Source organism: Mus caroli, unplaced genomic scaffold, assembly GCF_978045245.1.
Source record: "Mus caroli unplaced genomic scaffold, Mus_caroli_1 scaffold_17, whole genome shotgun sequence".
NCBI classification, from domain to species: domain Eukaryota; kingdom Metazoa; phylum Chordata; class Mammalia; order Rodentia; family Muridae; genus Mus; species Mus caroli.
Genome location: NW_028227272.1, coordinates 88,496,298 through 88,519,637, shown reverse-complemented (window position 1 = coordinate 88,519,637; position 23,340 = coordinate 88,496,298). Strand labels below are relative to the sequence as shown.

The following is a 23,340-nucleotide window of genomic DNA, read 5'->3' as shown; positions in this document are numbered from 1 at the left end:
ATGGCGAATGGTTTCTGAGGACTGACTCCCGAAGAGGGCCTCTGGGCCTCTGCACATGCATGCACAAGTGTGTATACGTGTGCACCCACGTGGATGCACAGTTCACCTGGTGTGCTTTACAGAGGGGAGGGTTATATAGTGCTTCCCACACTTGCTTTCAATAAATATATATTTTTTAAAGATTTATTTATTATTACATCTAATTACACTGTAGCTGTCTTCAGACATACCAGAAGAGGGCATCGAATCCCATTACAGATGGTTGTGAGCCACCATGTTGTTGCTGGGATTTGAACTCAGGACCTTCGGAAGAGCAGTCAGTGCTCTTAACTGCTGAGCCATCTCTCCAGCCCTCAATAAATATTTTTAAAAATATTTTAAAATTGTGTTTCAGGGGCTTGGAAAGATGGGTGCTCTTCCAGACGTCCTGGGTCCATGCACCAGCACCCAAATGGCGGCTCACAGCCTTCTGTAGCTCCTGTGTTAGGGACTCTGACCCCTTCTCTGAACTCTAGGGATACTGCATACACACGATGGGCAGTCCTATAGCCAGGCAAAACAGCCATACGCATAAAACACACAAAATAACAAATTTTTAAAATTACGTTTTTGGTTAGCTTACAAAAATGTGTCTCATTGTGACTTTTTTTTTGTGCTTAAATGTACTTTGTACTCTTTAAAGTTTGTTTTACTTGTGTGTCTTGTGTATGGATGTCCAAGTGTATGTGTGTGCTTGTGTGCACACAGGTACATCTGCACACGAGTGTGTGTGTGTGTGTGTGTGTGCGCGCACACTCAAGTGCTCTCGAGTGTGAAGGCTAGATGCTGGGCGTCTGCCTCCCTCGGTGGCTCAGGCTGACCTTGGACTGGAGCCCCTTCTTCCTTCCTCAGCCTCCTGCACCTCCACACTGGCCTGCTAAGCCCGCCCCTCCTTTTGTAGCTGTCCTGAAGTTTGAAATGTTCTCCCTGGGGCTTTAAGATAGAAGCACGTGCCTCTTGAGTTGCTCTGGTGGCTTACATCTCCACAGTAACGGTGCAGACAGCAGTCACTCAAGACTGTGGGGTGTCAAGCTGGGGTAGGGATGCTATGCTGGGGTAGGAATCCTGTACTGACTGGTTTTGTGTGTCAACTTGACACAGCTGGAGTTATCACAGAGAAAGGAGCTTCAGTTGGGGAAGAGCCTCCATGAGATCCAACTGTAAGGCATTTTCTCAATTAGTGATCAAGGGAGAGAGGTCCCTTGTAGGTGGTGCCATCTCTGGGCTAGAAGTCTTGGGTTCTATAAGAAAGCAGGCTGAGCAAGCCAGGCAAGGCAAGCCAGTAAAGAACATCCCTCCATGGCCTCTGCATCAGCTCCTGCTTCCTGACCTGCTTGAGTTCCAGTCCTGACTTCCTTTGGTGATGAACAGCAATGTAGAAATGTAAGCTGAATAAACCCTTTCCTCCCCAACTTGCTTCTGGGTCATGATGTTTGTGCAGGAATAGACACCCTGACTAAGACAGAAGCTATGCTGGGGTAGGCATTGTAGGAGCTTTGACTTTTGGAGCATCTGAAACTTGAAAGCCCTTTGATGTAGGTTTACTGCCCTCCCCCGGCACCCAGCTCAGCAGTGGCTGTACAGTGGACGTAAGCCGGTTCTCATGATGTTCCCATGCTTGCTCCTGGAGCTGTGGTTACCTCCAGCTGGGAACACTGAATGTACAGATGAACGCTTTGAGTAACTAAAGCCTTACAGTGAAGTAACAACAATAAAATCCTACCTGACCTTGTTCTTGTGGGTGTGAATCGAGCAGTTGACACTGTGTTGCAGATTGATCCCTGCAACACTAAGCCTGAGTCCCTGACAACCACAGGCACACAAATTGTGTCTGCTTATTCAGGAAGAAAATCTGTTGCACTTGGAAGTAAGGTGACTTAAAGAGAGAGGTTCCTTACAGGTTAGTGCTTGGTCCAGCTAGTCCTATCAGCTTGGGATGAGCAACCCTGCACTCTCCTAAACTGTGCGCACGCGGCCTTTCCTGACCCATAACGTGCTTTATGGTATACACACAAGAATGCAGTGTGCCCTGCTATGATTTATGACCTTTGACCCTACATCATAAACTTTGATGATAAGAGTGGATCTCTTTGTGACTGTGTAGTGACCCTGTCATTAACTAGGCCAGCAAGCTTGGCACAGAGGGCCAGGTGGTATAAACCTCAGGCTCTGTGAGCCACATATTCTGTAGCAACGCCTCAAGTCCGCCTGGCGGTGCAAAGTGACCGCAGACCTCGAGTGAACAACGGAGCCAAGCCGGGTGGAACTCCAAATTATTTTCACGTGGTTTGAAGTGTTATCTTTATATATATATTTTTTAATTTTTATTTATTTGTGTAGTGTTTGTGCCTGTTTGTATGTTCGCCCTGTGTGCACAGGTATCTACAGATGTTAGAGGAGGGTGTCAGATCCTCTAGAACTGGAGTTACAGGTGGTTGTGAGCTACCCTGTGTGTGTGCTGGAAACCAAAACCCAGGTCCTCTGGACGGGCAGCAGGCCCTTGACTGCTGAGCCACATTCTCGGCCCTTATCTTTTGTTTGTCCCTCCAGCCCTTTAAAGATGTAAAATTGTTGTGGACCCACAACTGGAGAACAGCAGGGAATGTGTGTGGCTAGTGGATAGAGACTGGATACAGCTGCTCTATGGTAAGAGAGAGCCCAGCCCATCTCATAGGTGATGGGCTTCCAATTAGAAATTAAAGTTTCAAGTTAGCACAGGAGTCAATCCTACTGGCTAGTTGTTTATTTTACAAGGCAGACTGGGGCATTTTCTCTTATTAAAAATGGATGGTGAAGGACCTCTGTCCGCCTTGCTGTTCTGACTCCATTTATCTCCCGTTTCCTTACATAGTTCTCAGCCCTCAGCCCCACCCTCCACCCCCATGTCGCATCTTCCTTGGAGACACATTTGAGGTTTCCATGGCCCTCCACCATGGTCCAGATGTATTAACCAAAATAATGAAACTAAAATAACTAGAAAAGAGATAATCCAAATATGACTGCCAAGTTATGTCTAAAATAATTACTATGTTCTGCCAGGAACAAGCATTTCAAGGTTACTCTGCTTGTCACCTTACGGGTCTTTGTGCTTTTTGCCTTTAAAAATTCTGTATCCTCCTGCACTTGGCATCTGAGGCACAGGGCCCACCCAGGTCATAAATAAAAAAGGACTTCAGACTTTAAATTGGCTGAACATTGTTCTCAATAATGACCCGAGTCATGGTAATGCAATGGTAAAGAGGGCTGTAAAACTGCTTTTCTGTTTCCTCTGGGCGTGGTGACACATGCCCTGTGATGTTGAAGACATCTTGATCCACACAGCCAGTCTCAGCCCTCAGCCCCACCCCACCCCCCATGTCGCATCTTCCTTGGAGACACATTTGAGGTTTCCATGGCCCTCCACCATGGTCCAGATGTATTAACCAAATATAGATGGCTCCACACCAGCCAGAGCTACCTGGTAAGACTCTTGTCTCAAAAAACTAACTACAACAAACATGCCCATTTGGAGCAGTTTGAATTCTCAGTAGATGAAGGCATCCAGGTCAGCCCCTCACTCAGGGAATAAGCTTGGATAGCCCTCCTGCACCCCACTTCTAGGAAGTGTTTGCTCTGAGCTCCCTGCTGGCATTCTTGTCACCTTGGGCCCATTTGGCTGCCCTTTGGGGCTCAACCACAGCCAACCTCCTGCCTCAGGACAACAGATCAGTCTTGCCCCCAAAACAGTTTGTGATGGCTACTCTTGGCTGTCAACTTGACTACAGTTGGAACTAGCCCCCCTGCCCCAAGTGGAGGGGCTATGGGGGGGTGCCTAATGGAACTCAAGGCCCTGTGTACACTAGGGAAGCACTCATTACTGAGTCCTAGGCCCAGCCCTGTCCTTTTAACCCTTAATGCCCCCAACCCCTTGCCCACCAAGATATCGGATACACAATGTCTCTCGTTAGAGAGGCTCCCTAAGGGCTCAGCACCCAACAGAGGATGCAGTGGCTATGCCAGCAAGCCTGAGTCTCCTCCCACTGTCAGGACAAGGCTGTGGGCGGGGGCTCCTCACAGCGGACCACGTGGGCGCCGTGTGCCACTGTATGTGTGGGAACCACGAGGGGCAATAGGGTTGGAGGGGGGAGGGGTGGGCTGGACACCCTTTAAATGTTAAATAGTGTCAAAGGGTTTAAAAGGTGCCTTTGGGAAGCTGGGCAAGGTATGGTCCTGGATAACAGGTATGGTCCTGGATAACATGGTTGGTGGTCTACTCGGATACTGGGCCAAACAGTGTGACTCGTTTGTGGACTGTGTTGTCCCCATGGCTTTGAAGAACTAAGGGAAGAGACAGTAGGAACGTCTTTCTGGCTGAAGTCTCCTGAGGACTACCAGCCTTACTAAATGTAACTGAAGAAAATACAAGTTTAGATACAAATATTTTTAAGTTTGATATTTATTTATTATTTATTTAGAGAGCCAGGATCTTTCTACATAGCCCTGGCTGTCCTGGAACTCACTGTGTAGACCAGGCTGGCCTCAAACTCACAGAAATCTACTGGCCTCTGCTTTCAAGTGCTGAGATAAAGGCATGTGTCACCATGCCTGGCTAAGACTTTTCACAAGTCAATACTTTATGGAAAACAGGCAAAGAAGGCGACGTGGTAAGGGACGAGAAAAGAAGAAACACGTGCACTTCTTTTTCCTGTTTTGTTTTTGTGTTTACCAGACAGGGTTTCTCTGTGTAGCCTTGGCTGTCCTAGACCAGGACTCTAGACCAGGCTGGCTTCGAACTCACAGAGATCCTCCTGCCTCTGCCTCCCAAGTCCCAGGAGTAAAGGTGTGCACCACCACCAACCGGCAGATAGACTTTTAAAAAAAAAGTTTAACATACAATCTTTTATTTCTAGATTAAAAAAAAAGACTTAAATTATCAGGACATTATTTACAAGATTAATCACCTCTCTGTGCGTGAGGTGCTGGGGTGGGTGGGTCGTGTACATGCTAGGCAAGCACCGAGCCCAGGGGTGTCACATTTAAGCCATCACACTGGACATGAAGGGGACACTAAGGTCCCCTCTTTGTGACAGGCAGGGATGGCTGGGACAACTCATTTTCCAGAGTGAAGGCAAGGACCCAGTCTTCTGACAGTGGGGGCAGCTAACACTGGAGAAAGCACCACAGGATTGCCGCCACGTTGCCAGTAACGAGCAGTTGTCTTTTGTAGTGTTTAAGAGAAACGCTTGGCTTGTTTTTGTTTTGTTTCTGAGATATCTTTGTGTGGAATCCTTTTAAATACTTGTAGCATCCAGAAAACTCATAAAGAACAAACACTACACCATCTTCCCCGGCCCTGGGGCCCTGGGGCCCTGGGGATCTCTCTCGGGTGCACTGATCGCTGCCCTCCTGGGCAAGCAGAGACCCTGGCCTGGTTCACGGTGTTTGGAGCACATCATCTCGCTCCTTTTCTGGAGAAGAAATAATTGACACGGAGTCCCAGGAGTCCTCCTTCGGTGAACCGTCCTTGTCCAAGACCTCCAAGATGAATTGGTCTGGGTCCTTTAGATACTAGAAAAGGATAGAAGGCCAGCCAGTTACAAACAGTCCGATACAATGTCCCTACTTGTAGTTGATGTAGTCATCAGGTACAACTCCACTTTGTCCATCAATGAAGTGATACCACCACCAATCATCATTGTTAACTGTTGTGACCCTAGGGGTCAAGCCCAGGCCTGGTACACGGTAAGGGCACACTGCTGCTAACTCATGCTCAGCCCTGATTTCCAGCACGTGCCTGCCTCTTCAGCCCTCATCTCTGTAATGGCGCAGGCCTAGGTGTAGCTCAGAGCAAGAGCGCTTGTCTAGAAAGTACAAGGGCCTGGGCTCCATCCTCTGTTCATCTGATGAAAGCTGGGAAGGGCAGAACTCAGGAAAAGTGGGACTCCCCACTGTGTCCAGCTGTGGCAGGATAAAGCAGGGACCGTCCCTAATCTCTAGCCCCTCCTTCCACCTGCACACAACCCCGGACGCATCTGGGTGGGGCTAGGGTCCTCACAGTGAAGAGGGGTCTCACAGCCACGAACTTTCTTTCCCTTTTGCTCTTGGCTATAACCCCCCCCCCCCAGGATTCCAGGGCTCCATCTGCAGCTCTTAGAAGTGCTATCGGCCAATGGAAAGAGGAACAGAAGTCATGTGCATGCCATGTGAAACCCCAGACACAGAAGCGAAACCAATCTCTACTCTCAAGTAACATCAGCAGCCTGTGGCAGTTCTTCACACTTTCCCAAGAAAGTACACCAAAACCTTAGATTTCTGCCCCAGAGAAACAACTGTGGTGGCCCAGGCTCAGTTCCTCTGAGGGCTGTACCCGAGAGGACGAGCCCAGTGAAAGCTCAAGGGCCATCCAGAACTGTTACTCTCCGGCAGTGTCAACAAGGGAAACCTTTAACCCATCACCACGAGCCACGTGTTATATAGACTCTGACCTAACCCAACAGCCATTTTACTACTTAGTTATTCTGTGTGAACGTATGTGGGTGGGCATGTGCCCATGCATGGGGGGCAGAGGACAGCACGGGGTGTCCATTCTCGCCTACCACGAGGCGGGCAGGGCCACAGTGGGTCACTCGCGCATCTGCGCACTGACCTCTTCGATTTGTTCCGGGATGTTTGGCGGAGCCTGAAACCAGTACTTCACCCGGCTTTGGTATTTGATGAACAGGATGAAGCAGGCTCCCGTCAGCCCGAGCAGCAATGCGAAGATGCCCAACGGAATCAGGATGACTTGCTGCAGCCTGGCGGAGGCTAAAGAAGATGGCACAGAAGTGAGCAAGCTGCCAGCAGCAGTCCACGCCCCATCTCCCACTGCTGGGCCGTTTTCTCGTCCTAGGAAGATCCACAGGCCCCCTCTACCCCCTGCCCTTGCCTTAATATGCGCTTAAACTAATAATTTTGACCTGAAAATGTAAAACCTGAAAATTTCTATTCAAAAATCAAAAACTGCCCTGTCATAATACCACAAACGGAAAATTCCACATCCAAATTCACCTGAGGGGCCCCGGTGCAATTGGAGCGGTGAGATGGCTCAGCAAGTGACGTTGCCTGCCTCTAAGACCGACAGGCCTGCATTTCATCCTGGAGACCCATGTGTGACAGCAGAGGGCAGTGTGAACGTCCTCTATCCTGTCACAGACCACAGAGTGTCCTCTGAAGGCCACTCAAGTGTACTCACATGGCATGTATGCATGCACGCTCCCACGCACACGCGTGCACACACACATGCACACAACCCCCCCACACACACTTAAGTAAGCCAAAAATGCAATAAAAAAATTCTATACCATGGTACTAAAAATACTATATAAAACCTCCTTCAGGCTATGCATGCAAGGTGTCCATGAAAACATAAGGGAATTTTGTGGTCAGATTTAGGATTCATCCCTAAGACACCTCATTTTATATATATGCAAACATTTTAAAATCTGAAACAAGACGACCACAAATCTGATATACTCCTGGTCCCAGGCGTTGTGGCTGCTGCTCAGCCTAGTCACACAGCCAATGCTGCTGAAGACCTCAATATAATTCTGTCGGGTAAGCACTTCCGGTCTCTTCTCCGACCACCAGCCACGCCACAGCATGCCATCCTAACCACTTCAGGAGAAGCCTTTTTTTGCAGCAGGTAATGGATACACGAAGGTATGTCTTACCATCTGCTGTTGTTTCGTGACAGGATACATTGCTCAAGAGCCCGTGTGGTCGGATTCTTTTGTTTTTCAAAATCAGTTGTGCCTCAGTTTGTAAACAATATACTCTGTATGGCTTCAGATTGCCCAGCACGATGGAGCTGCTCTTGAAAGGGCCTTCAACCTGTGTAGACAGCACCGGAGCCACACAGGTCAGATGGATAGACAGACAGACAGAGGGACAGACGGGGCCACGCAGCTTCTAGCTTTTCTAGTGACTCCTCAAATCCACAGCGAACACAACCAAATGGTAACAAGACTGCGGGGCCGTGAGGCCTCATTAAGCCTCAGGAGGCATCCAGAACGTCAGCAATCTTAATTTCTAAGTATAGAAATTTCTCCTGTAAAACTAAAGCCCCGGGCCGGGGAGATGGTTTGGTGGGCACAGTGTTTGCTGTGTGATCCCAAGAAGCTGAGTTCACTCCCTCCGCACCTCTGTAAAGTTCGGCATGTTGATGTTCTATCTCTTATCTCTGTTATTGGGGGGGGGCAGAGGCAGGCACGGGGGGCGCAGAGGCAGGCAAGGGGGGGCAGAGGCAGGCACAGGGGGGCAGAGGCAGGGGGGCAGAGGCAGGCACTGGGGGGCAGAGGCAGGCACAGGGGGGCAGAGGCAGGGGGGCAGAGGCAGGCAAGGGGGGGCAGAGGCAGGCACAGGGGGGCAGAGGCAGGGGGGCAGAGGCAGGCACTGGGGGGCAGAGGCAGGCACTGGGGGGGCACAGGCAGGCACGGGGGGGCACAGGCAGGCACGGGGGGGCAGAGGAAGGCATGGGGGGTCAGAGGCAGGCACTGGGGGTCAGAGGCAGGCACGGGGGTCAGAGGCAGGCACTGGGGGGCAGAAGCAGGCACGGGGGGGGAGGCAGGCACTGGGGGGCAGAGGCAGGCAGATCCTCAGAGCTTAGTGGCCAGCCAGGCTGGATGAATGGTGAACTCTAGGTTCCAGGAAAGACCCTGTCTCAAAAAAATAAGGTGAAGAGCAACAGAGGAGGCCACCTGATGTCACCCTCTGGCCCCCCTCCTCCCACAAGCATGGATATGTGGACCTGTCTGCAAGCCTACGTGCACACACACCCTCACACACAGACAATAAAATAACCATCTGTGTCTTGGGTTAGATAACAGAGAACAAGCATCCTGCAATGTCCCTTTAGTTCCCAAACAGCTGGTGATTTGAAGTGAAATGTGCTAACCCCTTTACGGCTAAGAGCACATAGGTCTAAGAGCACATAGTCTGGACCTAACTGCCTGAGGCTGTTTCAGCCTTCTGCTGGCCTTGTCCTGGGTGCTGCTCCCGTGCTGACAGTAACTGAAAGCACATCACAAGTCTATTGCCATCTGCCAGGCCTAACTATCTAAATTGTTTGAAAAGAAAACAGGTCCCTAGACCTCCCCAAGGTTCAGATACAGCAAATCCATTATAGCCACCGAACTAGCAAAATCCATGAATGGAACCAGACAGCAGGAATGGATGACGCCAAAGGGGTCAGGTCCTTCTGGCTGAGGAGGGCTCAGGACAGCAAGGAGGACTAGAACCGGCTCAGGGTCCAAGCTCCAGGAGACACTGGCAACCCTAGTCTCCTGTCTCATGTGGGAAATCTTTCTTCTTTCTTCGGGGTAAGAAACTCTAGGGGGCTGGAGAGATGGCTCAGTGGTTTAGAGCACTGACTGCTCTTCCAGAGGTCCTGAGTTCAATTCCCAGCAACCACATGGTGGCTCACAGCCATCTGTAATGGGATCTGATACCCTCTTCTGGTGTGTCTGAAACAGCTACAGTGTGCTCATATACATAAAATAAATCTTAAAAAAAAAAAAAAAACAACCAAAACTCTAAAGAGAAAAAAACCATAAACAAAGAAGAAAAGGGTCCTTACCTGTTCCTGTTGGGTTCCCGACTTTTCCCAGTAGTGGACAAGATACTGAAAAGTTGCCCCGTGGAACACATCAAAGGGAGGGGAGAAGTGTATGACGAGGGAACCTTTTCCTGGGGTCACCGAGATGTTTTTCGGAGGTCCAACAGTAACTGAAATGGAATCACAAACAGAGACCTCACATGAGTGACACACAGGCACCCATATACGCTGTGTGTGCCTATTAAACACCACACATATCAACATTGTGTGTACACACACGTTCACACTTACACACACAATGGGCTGCACCCAGATGCCCGTTCTGAACACGAGGTTTACCAGGGAGCCAGCATCCAAGCAGAAGGAGAGGCCCTTGCAGAACCCACTGGGCTCTGGCGGGTGCAGGACTGGCCCTGCTGAAAGGCCCTCTGAGCCAGGATCTATCAGGGCTCCATGGACGTTGTTTCCCGTTCCCATCAGGGAGGGCTGTGCAGCACTCTGCAAGGGTTTTTGGCCTTGCTCAAGGCCTTCGAGATCGGTCCAGCTGAGCTGCTGTCTCTCAGCTGGGAGTTGTTTGACTGCAAGCAAAGCCTCCCGAATCACAGCAGGCTTCGGAATCCCAGAGAGACAAGAACAGAAACGTAAGCTGGAGGCGAAGTTTTCATTCAGGGGGGAAAAGATGCGCAAGGTTTGAAATCTGCAGAGAAGTGTGTGGATCTGGAGAGCATGATGTTAAGTGAGGGGAAAAGACACCGCCTGCTCTGCCTCATACGAGGATCCCAGTCTACCCTGTCCACGTGGAACACGAGACATGTTACAGGTAGGTAAACAGGACTAAGTGACGGTGTGGTTTAACATTTACCGCATCACTGAGTTTTCCTCTACAGTTGATTTTTTTTTTTTTTTGAGACAAGGCCTCTCAATGTGTGGCTCTGTCTTGCTTGGAACTCACTCTGTAGACTAGGCTGGCTTTGAACTCATGGACATCTGCCTGTCTCAACCTCCCAAGGTCTGCAACTAAAGGTGTGTGCCACCCTTAACCCCCGGCTCACTTTTTTTTTTTTTTTCTTCCGAGACAGGGTTTCTCTGTGTAGCTCTGGCTGTCCTGGAACTCACTCTGTAGACCAGACTGGCCTCAAACTCAGAAATCCGCCTGCCTCTGCCTCCCGAGTGCTGGGATTAAAGGCGTGCACCACCATTGCCAGGCTAGGATTATACTTCTTAAAAAACAAAAAACAAACAAACCAACCCAGCCAAAACACTTACTGCTTACTACAGAATGGACTATGTAGACAGCGGTCATATCTGTTGTCTTATATTTGAATTCCAGCGCTCTCACGTGCACGTGTGTGTGTGTGTGTGTGTGTGTGTGTGTGTGTGCATATGGGGGCTCAACAGTACAGCCTGCCTAGGAGGGAGGTATCAGGTCCCTGCTCCCCAGGAGCATAGCAAAGAAAACCAAATATGGCTGTAACACTGTTTACAGTAACTGCCGTCCCATTAAACACTGTTTACAGTAACTGGCGTGGGGTCAGATTTAGAGCCCAGAGCCTGGTGCAGCAAACCCTATTCTTTAGCATCAGCCTGAGGTCAGTGGTCTCTGACAACCTCACCATTTGTCTCTGGTGTATTAGGATGGGCGCCAGGACCAAGGCCTAGGGTGGGTTCCATACTGATCACTGAAGAAGCATGCAGAGAAAACCTGGGACGGTGACATTTCTTTTTAAAGGTGTGTCTATTTTATTTATCTGCGTGTGAGTGTGGGTGCCCGAGGAGGCCAGAGAAGGGTGTTTAGATGCCTGGAGCTGGAGTCTCAGACAGTTGTAAGCTCCCCAATGTAGGTGCTGGGAATTGAACTCCGGTCCTCTGCAAGAGCCAGAGTGCTGGGCACGGCTGAGTTGTCTCTCTGGCCCCTGTAAGGCTTTCTTCCCACGTTCTCTTACCGTTTTCATAGTGTTGAAATGGCTCCAGCCCCACCCACTCGGAAGTGAGGTTCCCTCGCTTGGCTCGCACCCGCAGGAAGACTGTGAATGGGTGTGGGAAAAGCTTCAAGCGGCCGCCTCCTGTTAAGTCACATTTTGTCTCTGTGATGTCCGTACAGTTCGGCTTCAGCAACCTATGCCAAGAGCCATCGACGCTGGGAGGGAAAACAAGATCTCAGTTCACAGAACTCTCTCTTCTCGTGTAACCCTGTTCTCTAGAGACATTAACTCCCCCCACCCCCCGAGGACCCGCTTACTCATTCATCTTTTGGGCAAAGGTCACATACAGAAACTCTTGGCTAGATTAGGTCATACTCCACGCCTACTCAAGTGTCCAACGCTCTCAGGGTGAGCACAAGGTTAGGAGACCACCAGTATGACCGATTTTTTTTTTTTCGAGACAGGGTTTCTCTGTGTAGCCCTGGCTGTCCTGGAACTCACTCTGTAGACCAGGCTGTCCTCAAACTCAGTAATCCACCTGCCTCTGCTTCCCGAGTGCTGGGATTAAAGGCGTGAGCCACCACAGCCTGGCTGTGACCGATTTTTAAAATATGTTCTTACTTACCCCTCCCCTCCAAACCCCCATCTGGTATCCATTAATAGTGATTCCCCACCTCTCTTCACCCGGAAGCCTCAGTCAGCGGCAGTGACTGAGGGACCGTCTGCCTCAACAGGCTCCCTCAGCCCAAAGGGAACCATCTCATATGGAGACCTATGAACCCCTGGTCTCTGTGACTTCCTCTGTGACAGGTCCATTCAAGATATAGAATGAATGGGTTTTTTTTTTCTTCCTCTAAAGCTTTAAAATTCTGTGTTTTATTTCTATGTGCCCTTATGTGCTGGGATGGAAGGTGTGAGCCACCACCACCCATCTCAGAATGGTTTTTAAGAATGTTTCTCGGAAGACAGATTTATGGGGAGGGGGGGTCCGAGGGAAGGAATCCCTTTGCGTACAGAGGGTAAAAATAAGATGATTCTGGCTGCATTTAGATGAACAATGAAATGAACACGGCTCAATCGTACGGTTCATCAAGCGCCACCAATTCCGTCTAAGGTTTACTCATCAGGGGGGATCACCTGGCTTCCAGGCTGTAGCCAGAGCTTTTCCGTCCGGAGACTTAATTATGACTAAATGCCCAGGCCACAAACATTAGCTCATTCCTGTTTGCTTAGTTCCCGGTTATTCTATTCTGAAGGCCACATGGCTGGCTGGTTACCGCTGCTATCTCCAGCACCTCTGATGGATTCCCAGAGTTCTACCCTCTTCCACCTCACGTATTTCTTCCTGCCTCTTGCTAAAAGGCAGTCGGCTTTTTCTTGACACACGGTGATGCCATGCAGTGCAAGAGACGGGAGATTCTCTCTACACTGTGCACAGGGTCGTTCTGGACCTTTGCTTTCAGAGGTTACCTCACGTGTTGTGCGTGCGAGCGCACGCTGGCCATGCGAGATGGTGGATTTTAACTGCTAGCCTGACACGACCAGACTCTCCTATAGATTTGGCTTTGCTACCACAACCTTCATAAAAAGCTAAGGGGGTGCCTTCCTTTACAATGGCAGTCATGCTTGACCACAGACAAACACAGTTTTTAAATCTTAGTCTCAAAATCAGTTAAAAAAAAAAAAACTCAAACAAGAAAACTGATTTTTAAAGCCAAACAAACCCAGAGACCTCTTCCGCTCACTGAGAGCCGAGCCCTGCAGCAGAGGGGGTGAGGGTGGGGAACCAGACTGCTTTAGTGTTTACCAATGCTTTTCTTACTAAAACCAACCTCAACCCCTGATTTAAAAAGATACAAAATGTTTACTAAGAAGAAAGAAAGGAAGGGAGCTGGGGAAATGACGATTGTTAAACTGTCAGCCTGGGCTCAGACCCTCAGCATCCAAGCAAACCTGTAAAACCCCAGTGTCCCCGGCACTGTTCAGGAGTGGAGAAGGGTGGGGCAGGTGTGGAGAGAAGAAACCGGATGATCCCTGGTCTGCCAATCTAGCTGAATTGGAGAGCTCTGGGTTCACTGAGAGACGGTCCCCAAAAATACGGGGAGCGGGACTAAGGAAGGCACTTTGCCATGCTCCCTGGCTTCCACATGGCTGTGTGCGTATGTGAATGTGCATGTGTGTATGTGTGTGAGAGAGGCTTGCACACACATGTGCGTACACACACACACACCCCACAACCAACCAACCAACCCTAGCGTCAAAGAAGTGAGCCTGTAATACAAAGCTCTGTGGAAGCTGTGATGGTTTGTATATCCTTGGACCAGGGAGTGGCACCATCTGGAGGTGTGGCCTCGTTGGAATAGGTGTGACCTGGTTGGAATGGGTGTGTCACTGTGGGTGTGGGTATAAGATCCTGACCCTAGTTGCCTGGAAGTCAGTCTTCCACTAGCAGCCTTTATATGAAGATGTAGAACTCTCAGCTCTGCCTGCGCCATGACAGCCTGGATGCTGCCATGCTCCCACCTTGATGATAATGGACTGAACCTCTGAACCTGTAAGCCAGCCCCAATTAAATGTTGTTTTTTTATAAGACTTGCCTTGGTCATGCTGTCTGTTCACAGCAGTAAAACCCTGACTAAGACAGAAGCCTTTTAAACAAAGCTCAGAGTGTAGTGTCATGGGCCCGGCCGGAGTCTCAGCTCCTCCTGGAGGCTGAGGCAGGAGGATCTCTAGCTCCAGAGCTATCTGAGCCAAACAGGAATGCTCGTCTTAAGACAGCTTTTGTTTATAACCGTGTGCCCAGTGTTTTCAGCTTGATCTTCAACTAACTTATGTCACCAAGAAAAGAAAAAACAAAAAACCAAAACTGTTTGACTGAGCAGTTTCTTAGTGAATACTGCTTTGCAAATCAAGCGGTGGCCTGCAACTGAGGTGAGAGGCAGCACAAAGGGCGTGAACACTCGATTATTCAGAACAGTAAACCAGGTGAGAAACTGAGAGTTCACTGTAGTATGCAGAACACATTCCTCAGTAGGCTCAGTTTGGACTTTGAGGTTATAAACCTGAAAGCTATCTCTTGCCTTTCCAGGGCAGAAGAGAACCCTCGCTCTGTACAGAGCAAAGGGATCAAGTGTCACCAATAAAGGAGGTCCCAGCAGCCACTGCTCTTTAACAGCCAGGCTTAAGTTCGCCTTGGATGAGCAGGAGGTGTTGAGATCTCTGTCCTTGAAGCTTTTGAGTGCATAGGGGGTCTCACCATAGTCATGCTGAAAGCCCGGGGTCAGGATCTCACGGTAGGCTCCCAGCCAACTTCCCCAACAGGTCTCACCCAGCAAGGACACCCACTGAACATCAAGGACTCCTGCAGAGCATCAAGGACACCCGCAGAGCACCAGCCACTTACAAGCTATATTCCACCTGGTAGACCACTGGTCTCGGGTCATTGCTGGAAGGTGGCGGCTCCCAAGTTAGAATCTGCTCATCATTGTACAGGTGAAGCCTTGGGTTCAGAGGAGCCGCAAGCTGGGAAAAAGAGTCTTGGGAGGAACAGGGAACAAGAGGAGGAAAGGGGGCAGGGGAGAAGAAGAAAATACTGAATTAAAACAATGTTTCAGTGCCTGTTGTCAAAGTCATTTATTCAACACAGTTCTGGCTGCAGTTTGGCTCCGAAACAAGAGCAGCTGATCTCCCTGACTCACCCCCTCCTGGGCCTGATTGTGAGGAGGGCACTATGGGAGACATGTTTTTAGGTCACCCTCTAGGTCGTGGGGACCACAGTCTAGACTACTCTGGGTTCCCACATCTATCCCACTTGACTGTGGGCTGCCCAAAATTCCATCTTTCTACAGGAGTAACCCTAATTCTAACCAATAACAGACCCCCCCCCCCATAGAGTGAGCATCTGCGAAGCCCAGAGAGTGCCAAGATGACCCTGCATGCATGTGTTCATGCGGATGCCCCAAATCAGTCAGTCCACTCCCCAAGGCCCTTGCTATGTGGACAAGATCAGACATCATTTGCTCCTCAAAAGCTCTCAGCATCCCATCGCTGGGATCTGGATAACTTTCTGCACCCCAGGTTCGAAGCCACAGAGGAAATGTTCAATTTTAACTTGCCTCCCAGCCCTGAGAGCCACAAATCACAAAAGAACACATTCCCGGGGGGGGTGCGGGGGGAGGTAGCAGATTCCCCAATGAGACCAGTTCCAACCATCGCCACAGGCAGATATTGGGCGGGTTGGGCTAGAGACTGAAAACACTGGAACCTTCCCTCAAAAGAGACATCGTCGTGTAACACTTTCTCTGATGGAAAGATTAACGAGAAATATTTAGAAGGTGGGAAGGAAGACATGCGGCTCCAGAAATGAAAGCAGGAAACATAAACCAAACCATGTTTTCAGAGAGCCCCTCCAAGTCAGAAGAAGGGTGCGGAGGCGCCTCCAGCCCCCCCACCCCCCACCCCAGCGCACCGCCACCGGGCTGTCACCGTCCATCCACAGACTACCCAGCGCCTCCACCTCTGGGAGATGCCGGCTGCTCAACACTGCAGACCATTCACACAGGCCTCAGGGGAACGGGGCGGGGAGGGGGGCAAAGCAATGAGGCGGAGGGCAGGCACGAGGGCTTGGCAGAAGCCAGGGAAGTCAGGCACCCATCAACAAATCTCAGAGACAGCAGCGTTTCCTGCCCTCATCGGGTTTCTGCCAGCGCTGTAGCACATCCCCCAAACACAAGAGCTTTTACCAACCGAGACATATCATCTCAATTATGTCACGGCATTTATCACTTATCATCCCTCTGAGGTCAGGTGTGTGAAGCAGGCCTAGGGTGGAGATGGCAGCGGGGTTGGGGGTGGGGGCCCTGTTCCTTCTGGAGTCGCCAGGGCACCTCCCTTTTCTGTGCTCTGGAAGCTAGTGGCATTCTTTGGCTTGTGGCCCCTTTCTCTGTCAATGCTGGGCCCAGTCAGCCTTGTGTTACCCTCCCTCTGGTTCTCCTTCTTACTCTATCTTTCAAGGACCCTGTTAATGACCGTGAGTCCACGTAGGGTAGAATCCAGAGTCTAGAATGTCAGGATCTTCAACTCAGTCATACCAGCAAAGCCCCTTCTGTCAGAACACATATCCGGAAGGTCCGGGGATCAGTGCCTGGACATCTTTTAAAGGACATTATTCTGCCTAACACACCTCCCTCTCACCATCTCTCACATCTCCGGAGGAACCAGAAAGAATATTCTCTTCCTCTACTGGGTTCCTATTCTCACAATGTAAACATCCATTTAGGAGAGGGAGGCCAAGGGACCGGGTTATAAAGAATCTTACTCTAACCACATGTGGAAGGGGCAAGCTTTCTGTCAGGGTTCTCAGATACAAGAGAGACTCAGGACAAATGGCTTAACTGTGGTGCCTATTAGCATACCAAGTGTCTGCGGCCTCCAGGCCCACTCAGGACCTGTAGCTCCCCTCAGCTCAGCTCACCCGATCCTAAACTTCAGCTCACCTCCAGCTCACTGGCTTCCAGTGGCTTCTGGCCCCCAGTTTCTCATCCCTAAGTAGTCCTGACATTTGGGCTATGCGCTTTCTTGGGCCTCTTGGGCCTTCCTCACTCTTCATCTCCTCTCTTCTTGGCCTGGTCCAGTCTGCTAGCCATGCTCATCTACTACTTTTCCTGCTCCGGACTCCTCTGGATGCCTCCGGCTGTACTCTCCCTCAGATCTTCCCCTCAGCCATACCTTGGGAATTTTACTTCGCTCTACTCGCATGCGCACGACAGGGCTGGGAGTGGGGGTGGGGGTGGAACTCAGTTGCGCACCACTCACGTCATGGCTCAAAGCCCTGGGCTGGATGCCCAACACTTAAAAACAAACAACAAAAAGCTGACCTGGGCTGGGCAACACTTTAATTTGGCCTTTAATCCCAGCACTTGGGAGGCAGAGGCAGGCAGATTTCTGAGTTCGAGGCCAGCCTGGTCTACAGAGTGAGTTCCAGGATAGCCAGAGCTACACAGAGAAACCCTGTCTCGAAGAAAAAAAAAATAGAGTTGACCTGGCAAGATGGAGTTCTCAGACTGGCTCTAAGGACAGCTTCACACAGCAAGGCTCTGTCTCCACCGGGAGTTTCTTGGGAACCTTATCTAATCTTCTTCACTGAAGAAAATGAGTCTCAGAACTGTGGACTCCTCCGGGAAGTGCCAGAGACCGTCCGCACACCATAAAACACTTTACCAGATAGCCCTCTTCACATTCTGGATGGCCTGTCCTGGAACCTCACCCTCTCTGCTCCTGGGAAACAGCACAGCCGTACTTGGGACCTTGCTCTGCAGCTTCCTCTCTAGGGAGCGTCCCTGCTGTCACTCAGACTGAGCCCTGGGGTAAACGTATAAACCTGCTCTCACCTCTACTGTCTTGCTCCAATTGTACTCCAGAGTGTGATTCACACTGGAGTCCTTCGAGAGGCTCCTCTGCTATTGTCTTGTGTGCTTGCCTCTGGATAAGGCATTTGGGTCTGGAGACCAGTCACTGTGCGCCCTCAGTACAGTCTTTCTGTGGAAGGAGCAAGTTTGTGTGCTTTGTAGGCTCTGCTCACAATTTTTCTTTTCACAGCTGCCCATCAGTTACTTCTCAGTGCCACGCAGACACTTTGAGAAGTTGAGGTGCTGAGGGATTCAGGGGTGCTTTCTCTCTGGGCTTGGAACAGCAGGCTCAGAAGATGTGGAGAACGAGCATTGCGCTGACAGACAGCTGTCAACCATGAAAAAAAAATGGAACAGAACCCACTCAAGGCCCAGGCGCTCTGTTCCTTGCTTTATGTTTGGCCCGTGGTTTTTGTCTCGTGTCACAGGCCAGGGCAGGGGTGCTGACCTTCTCCGGATGGTTCTAAAGACCCCTGTTACTTTTGTGTCCCTGGGACCAAACTGCCTGACAGAATGCACTGGATTCCAGTCCATGCTAACAGGGAAGGCAGGCATGTGGGGACGACGCTGCCATTGGCGCTGGACTGTGTGGCTGCACACCTGACCTAGTCTGAAGAATCTATCAAGTCTCAAGTGTCTCGACCCCAGGCACATCACGGGTGAAGCAGGAAGGGCAGGATGGAGGGACCTGTACAGGGCTGAGGTGCAGGGAGCCGTTCAAACAGACTACACCCAGCAGCTCTTATCATTAGTGGTTCGTGACTCAGAGGCCACAGGCGCACGGGGAAAGGAGGAGCTTTGCACAGTCCCCTAGGGTCTGGGAGCTTTTGCCCCCATAGGAGATACAGTGTCTTTATGGTGCTCCGGGCCAGAGAAGGCAGGTGTTTCAAGGGCAAAGGCCGTGGTCCTAGGAGCTGCAGTTGGAAGAGCCCTACCCTGGCTAGATTGTCCTGAAACCACCTCCCTTGTGATTATACTGGACACAACCCAGAAATGCCAAAATAGACTGCCAGTTTTAAGACCATCTGCCTAGGAACCTGCCACTTCTCATGTAACCTAACAGGCACAAACTCAGGCATCTTGAGGAAGAAGGCAGGCTAATCTGTGACAGGACAGAGCCTTTGAATACTGTGCCAACGAGCTGTCTCTGGAACCAGCTCTCATTACCTGCAAGGCAGCCATGGGAACCAGAAACTAAGAAACAGCCACATCTTAAATGTGACATCTTTTCTTAATTTGTGTGTGTGTGTGAGAGAGAGAGAGAGAGAGACAGAGACAGAGACAGACAACAACTTGTGGAAGTCAGTTCTCTCCTGCAGATCCTAGATTTCAGAGTTAAGTCACTAGCCTTGGTAGCAAGCATCTATCTCACCATCCAGAAGAAAAAAAAAAAACAACTTAAACCCCCAACTAATCACATCTTTAAAAACAAAAACAAAAGACAGATTATGCTGTCTGGTTTGGGCCTTTCGCTTCATTATTTATGTGTATGTGGGTGTGGCTATGTGTACCACGTGCTTGCAGGTGCCAGGAGGGCAGGTGGGTGGGTGGGCGCTGGGAACCAAACCCCAGACCTCTGCAGGAGCAGTGAGTGCTCGTAGCCACCACCGAGCTATCTCCTCAGCTTTGCTTTTTACTTCGGATCTTGGGTTTGCCTCTCACAGCTCTATGGGAAGGAGTTCTGTCCTTTATGAGGGAACCGAGGCCCAGGTGGGGGCTTGCGGGATCCTGTGGCTCAAGGCAGGATTCCAGATAAGTGAGGCCCTTTACCCGACAGCAAATACTGCGGCCTGGTGGGAGTCTCATTATTGTTAGGGGCTGACAGGTCCCCCACAGGCTTTGAATACCGGGTCTCCAGCCTGTGAGGCTATTTTGAGGGCTGTGGAGCCTGTAAGTGCAGGGCCTGCATGAAGGAACAGATCGGCGGACGCAGGTCTTTGAAGGCTATACCCACTCCCTGGTTCTAGCCTCTCTCTAGCCTCTCTCTATGGTCAGCCTCACATGAATCATACCTGACACCAATGACCTCACCTCCAGCAACTTAAAAGTGACAGGGAAATAAACAGTCCTCACCCTTCAGTCAGAACCAGGAAGTGATTCTTTTTAGTAAATCCCCACAGCAAGTGGGTTTTTTTCTCCCTAGATCATTTGTCTCTTCCTGGCAGTAAAATATGAAGATTAAAAGAGAGAAAATAGAGGCAGGCAGATTTCTGAGTTCGAGGCCAGCCTGATCTACAAAGTGAGTTCCATGACAGCCAGGGATATACAGAGAAACCCTGTCTCAAAAAAACAAAAACAAAAACAAAAAACAAAAGAGAGAGAGAAACGGGGGGGGGGAGAGAGAGAGAGAGAGAGAGAGAGAGAGAGAGAGAGAGAGAGAGAATATACACACAGCCCTTATCAGCTTGTCTCAATAAAAGGGAGCTAGGATTATCACCTATCCAATTACAAGACAGTTCCACTTGAAGAGACAACAGCCAAATAGGAAATTCCCTAACACCCATTGGTTTGGACATTCCTTCAAACACACACATACACACATACACAGATACATAGACACACACACAGACACAGACACACACATACACACAGAGTTATACACACAGACACACAGACACACACAGACACATAGAGACACACACACAGAGTTACACACAGACACACACACACATATACACTCACAGACACATAGACACACACACAGTTACACACACACAGAGACACACATGCACACATACACACAAAGACACAAATACACAGATACATAGACACACACACACAGACACACACACAGAGTTACACACAGAGACACACACACATATACACTCACAGACACATAGACACACACACACAGTTACACACACACAGAGACACACATACACACATACACACACAGACACACATACACAGATACATAGAGACACACAGAGTTACACACAGAGACACACATGCACACACATACACACACAGACACATAGAGACACCCATACACATAGAGTTACATACAGAGAGACACACATGCACACAGACACACACATACACGTACACACTCACACACGGCTACTCCACAGTACAATCAGCAGCCATGGCTACAAGCAGAAGCCTTGATCCTTCTGTGCAGGAAACTGAATAACTAAAGAGTCTCATGCTATCAATTATTTTTTCTTGTTTTGTTTTATTTTTCTGATCTACAGCAAATGGCTGCCACATAACAAAGCAACAGAGAGTAACTCCAGCCTGTTTGGGGTACAGTATTGATGTGCTAGCCTTGACTCCCTGGAGCCTTGTTTCCGGGGGCTGTGAGATGGCCCAGTGGTTAGGGCACTTGCTACTCTATTAGAGTTCTAGCCCCAGCAGGGCAGCTCACAACTATTTATAGCTCCAGTTCTGGGAGATCTGATGGCCTCTTTTGGCTTCCGTAGGCACCAGGAACTCAAGTGGTGCATAGACATACATAGACATGCAGGCAAAACATGCATATGTTGTTAAAAGCAATTTTATGATTCCTGAGGGATATTCATAACCTATGGAACAGTTATGGGAATCTTCTCATTACCTGTTGGCCGCAAGAACAATGTCAATATTTTCACTCTGCACTGTGACTAAAAGGGTTTCTTTTAAACATATCCTAGTAAGGCTTTTCTTTAAAAAAAAAAAAAGTGTGAAAATTTCGCGTTAAGAGTGGCATGAGAGTCTAAGACATTTACAAAAGGCTACCATTTTCAAAATATTTAAGGATCCAATTTGTTGTTAATGAGCCACAGACCACGACCTTTCTGGAGCATAATAAAAGTTAATCATTAGAAAAATGTCTGTTGTAAAGTTTCTAAATGTGTCTATCAACTTCTGAACACATAGTTCACAGACATCTCAGACAATCGCAGGCTCTCCTCCAAAGGAGACCTGTGTGTGTGTGTGGGTGTGGCAGACACAGATTGCTCAAGGCAAAATGGGGAACATCAGAGTCAGGGTTTAAAGTATTTGTCTGACTCCAGGAGAACAAGTTAACTGCGTAACCCATACATCCTCCTGTGCACCTCTGCCCTTCAGGAGAAAGGGAACTTAAGGGCCTTTGCAGGGATGCTGACAGAGGACAAACTAACTCCTCAGCACCACTTCCAATGGGAGGGAACGTCCCATTTCGTAGGCTTATTTAACTAATGGCCAAACTTTAAAAAAACAAACAAACAAAAAAAAACAACAACAGCAAGACCCACTGTGTAACCCAAGCTGGCCCGCCCGTCCAGAAACTTCAGGACCCTTTTTTTCTCATCCTGAGTTCTGTGTTTTCACAAGAGTGCACCCCACTCCCACCGTAGACTCCAGATATCCAAGCTTTGATATGATCTCTGCACGGGAAAGAACCCAGCAAAATATAATCACGTAGGAAGAATGTTGTTGGTCAGTGATGTCTTTCTTTTGTTGGTTTTGATGACTGGCTCATAAATACAGTCAGGTTGGTGACAAAAGTGGGAAGTTGAACCCCCGGTAAAGGGCTGTGTGGGCGGAGTAGGGTAGAGCTGTGATTAAAAGTGTGCCTCAGCTGACCTTCTGTCCCCATACACTGGAGGGGACACAGGCATTTCTGCTCCCCATCTATAAGATCCTGAGGAACTGAGTACGAGGATTTTATAGGCTGCCCAGACAAATACTGGTCCTGCCCTTCAGCTGATCTCCCTGGCACCAAGGAGCCAAAGACGAACTGGGCTCTCCACCTCCAGGCCTGGAATTCCCCGCGGTCCACGCCACACTCACTGCAGCTCCCTCTTGCAGATTCCTCCTGGTCGGTCCCCCGTCCGATCGCGGTCACCCGCAGATCGGGAACGACTGCAGAACCCCACCCTGCGCCGGGTGCAAGCTCTCGGAGCCAACCACGCGCGGACGCGACACTCGGGAGAGCCCGAGGAGTCGGGGGTTGGGGGGGAAGTCTCCTGGGTCGCGCTTACCTGGCGAGGACGCCGCGGCACCGAGTCCACAGAGCAGCAGCGACGGCAGCCACAGTGGCAGAGGCCGCATGGCCCGGGCGGCCCGGGACCGCGGAGTGGACGCCGCTCAGACTCGCACCGCAGCGGCCATGGCGAGCGGAGCGCCCGCCTCTTCCCAGCCTAGCCGCAGAGCCGCCTCGCCCCGCCTGCGTCCCGCCCCGCCCCCACCGCGCCCGGCCCCGCCCCCGCCCGGCCCGTGGGACTTTCCCCGGTGTTCCCGGGAACCGCGGCCCCCGCAGCCCAGCACACAGCCCCGGTGACCCCGGCCACACCTCGCCGAGCCGACCTCCAATGCGTGGCCAGAGATCTCTAGTACCATCCTTCTGGAGAGACCCGTGGACACCCATCCCCACCCTACCCCACCCCACCTCGGACTCCCGCCATGCACGATTTAAGTACCCATTTATTTTGAATTC

The 23,340-nt window shown here is 50.2% G+C and overlaps 1 protein-coding gene across 1 annotated transcript; it reads right to left on the bottom strand.

The window, feature by feature from the left end:
- Positions 1 to 4,456: 4,456 nt before the first annotated feature.
- Ifngr2 (interferon gamma receptor 2) lies at positions 4,457 to 23,060 on the bottom strand. Its single transcript, XM_021184980.3, has 7 exons — positions 22,886 to 23,060; positions 14,936 to 15,068; positions 11,554 to 11,747; positions 9,632 to 9,780; positions 7,728 to 7,887; positions 6,665 to 6,822; positions 4,457 to 5,586 (listed from the first exon to the last, which is right to left on the bottom strand). The coding sequence occupies exons 1-7, from the start codon at positions 22,953 to 22,955 to the stop codon at positions 5,452 to 5,454; spliced, it is 999 nt and encodes a 332-aa protein (XP_021040639.1). The 5' UTR covers positions 22,956 to 23,060; the 3' UTR covers positions 4,457 to 5,451.
- Positions 23,061 to 23,340: the final 280 nt, after the last annotated feature.

What these genes read in the sequence shown, in the direction of transcription:
- Ifngr2 (XM_021184980.3), bottom strand. Translation starts at nt 22,955, where the DNA reads ATGCGGCCTCTGCCACTGTGGCTGCCGTCGCTGCTGCTCTGTGGACTC. An exon ending in TGCCGCGGCGTCCTCGCCAG is followed by an intron (nt 15,069 to 22,885) that starts GTAAGCGCGACC and finishes GTTCCTCCCAAG; the next exon opens with ACTCTTTTTCCCAGCTTGCG. An exon ending in ATTTCAACACTATGAAAACG is followed by an intron (nt 9,781 to 11,553) that starts GTAAGAGAACGT and finishes ATTCCATTTCAG; the next exon opens with TTACTGTTGGACCTCCGAAA.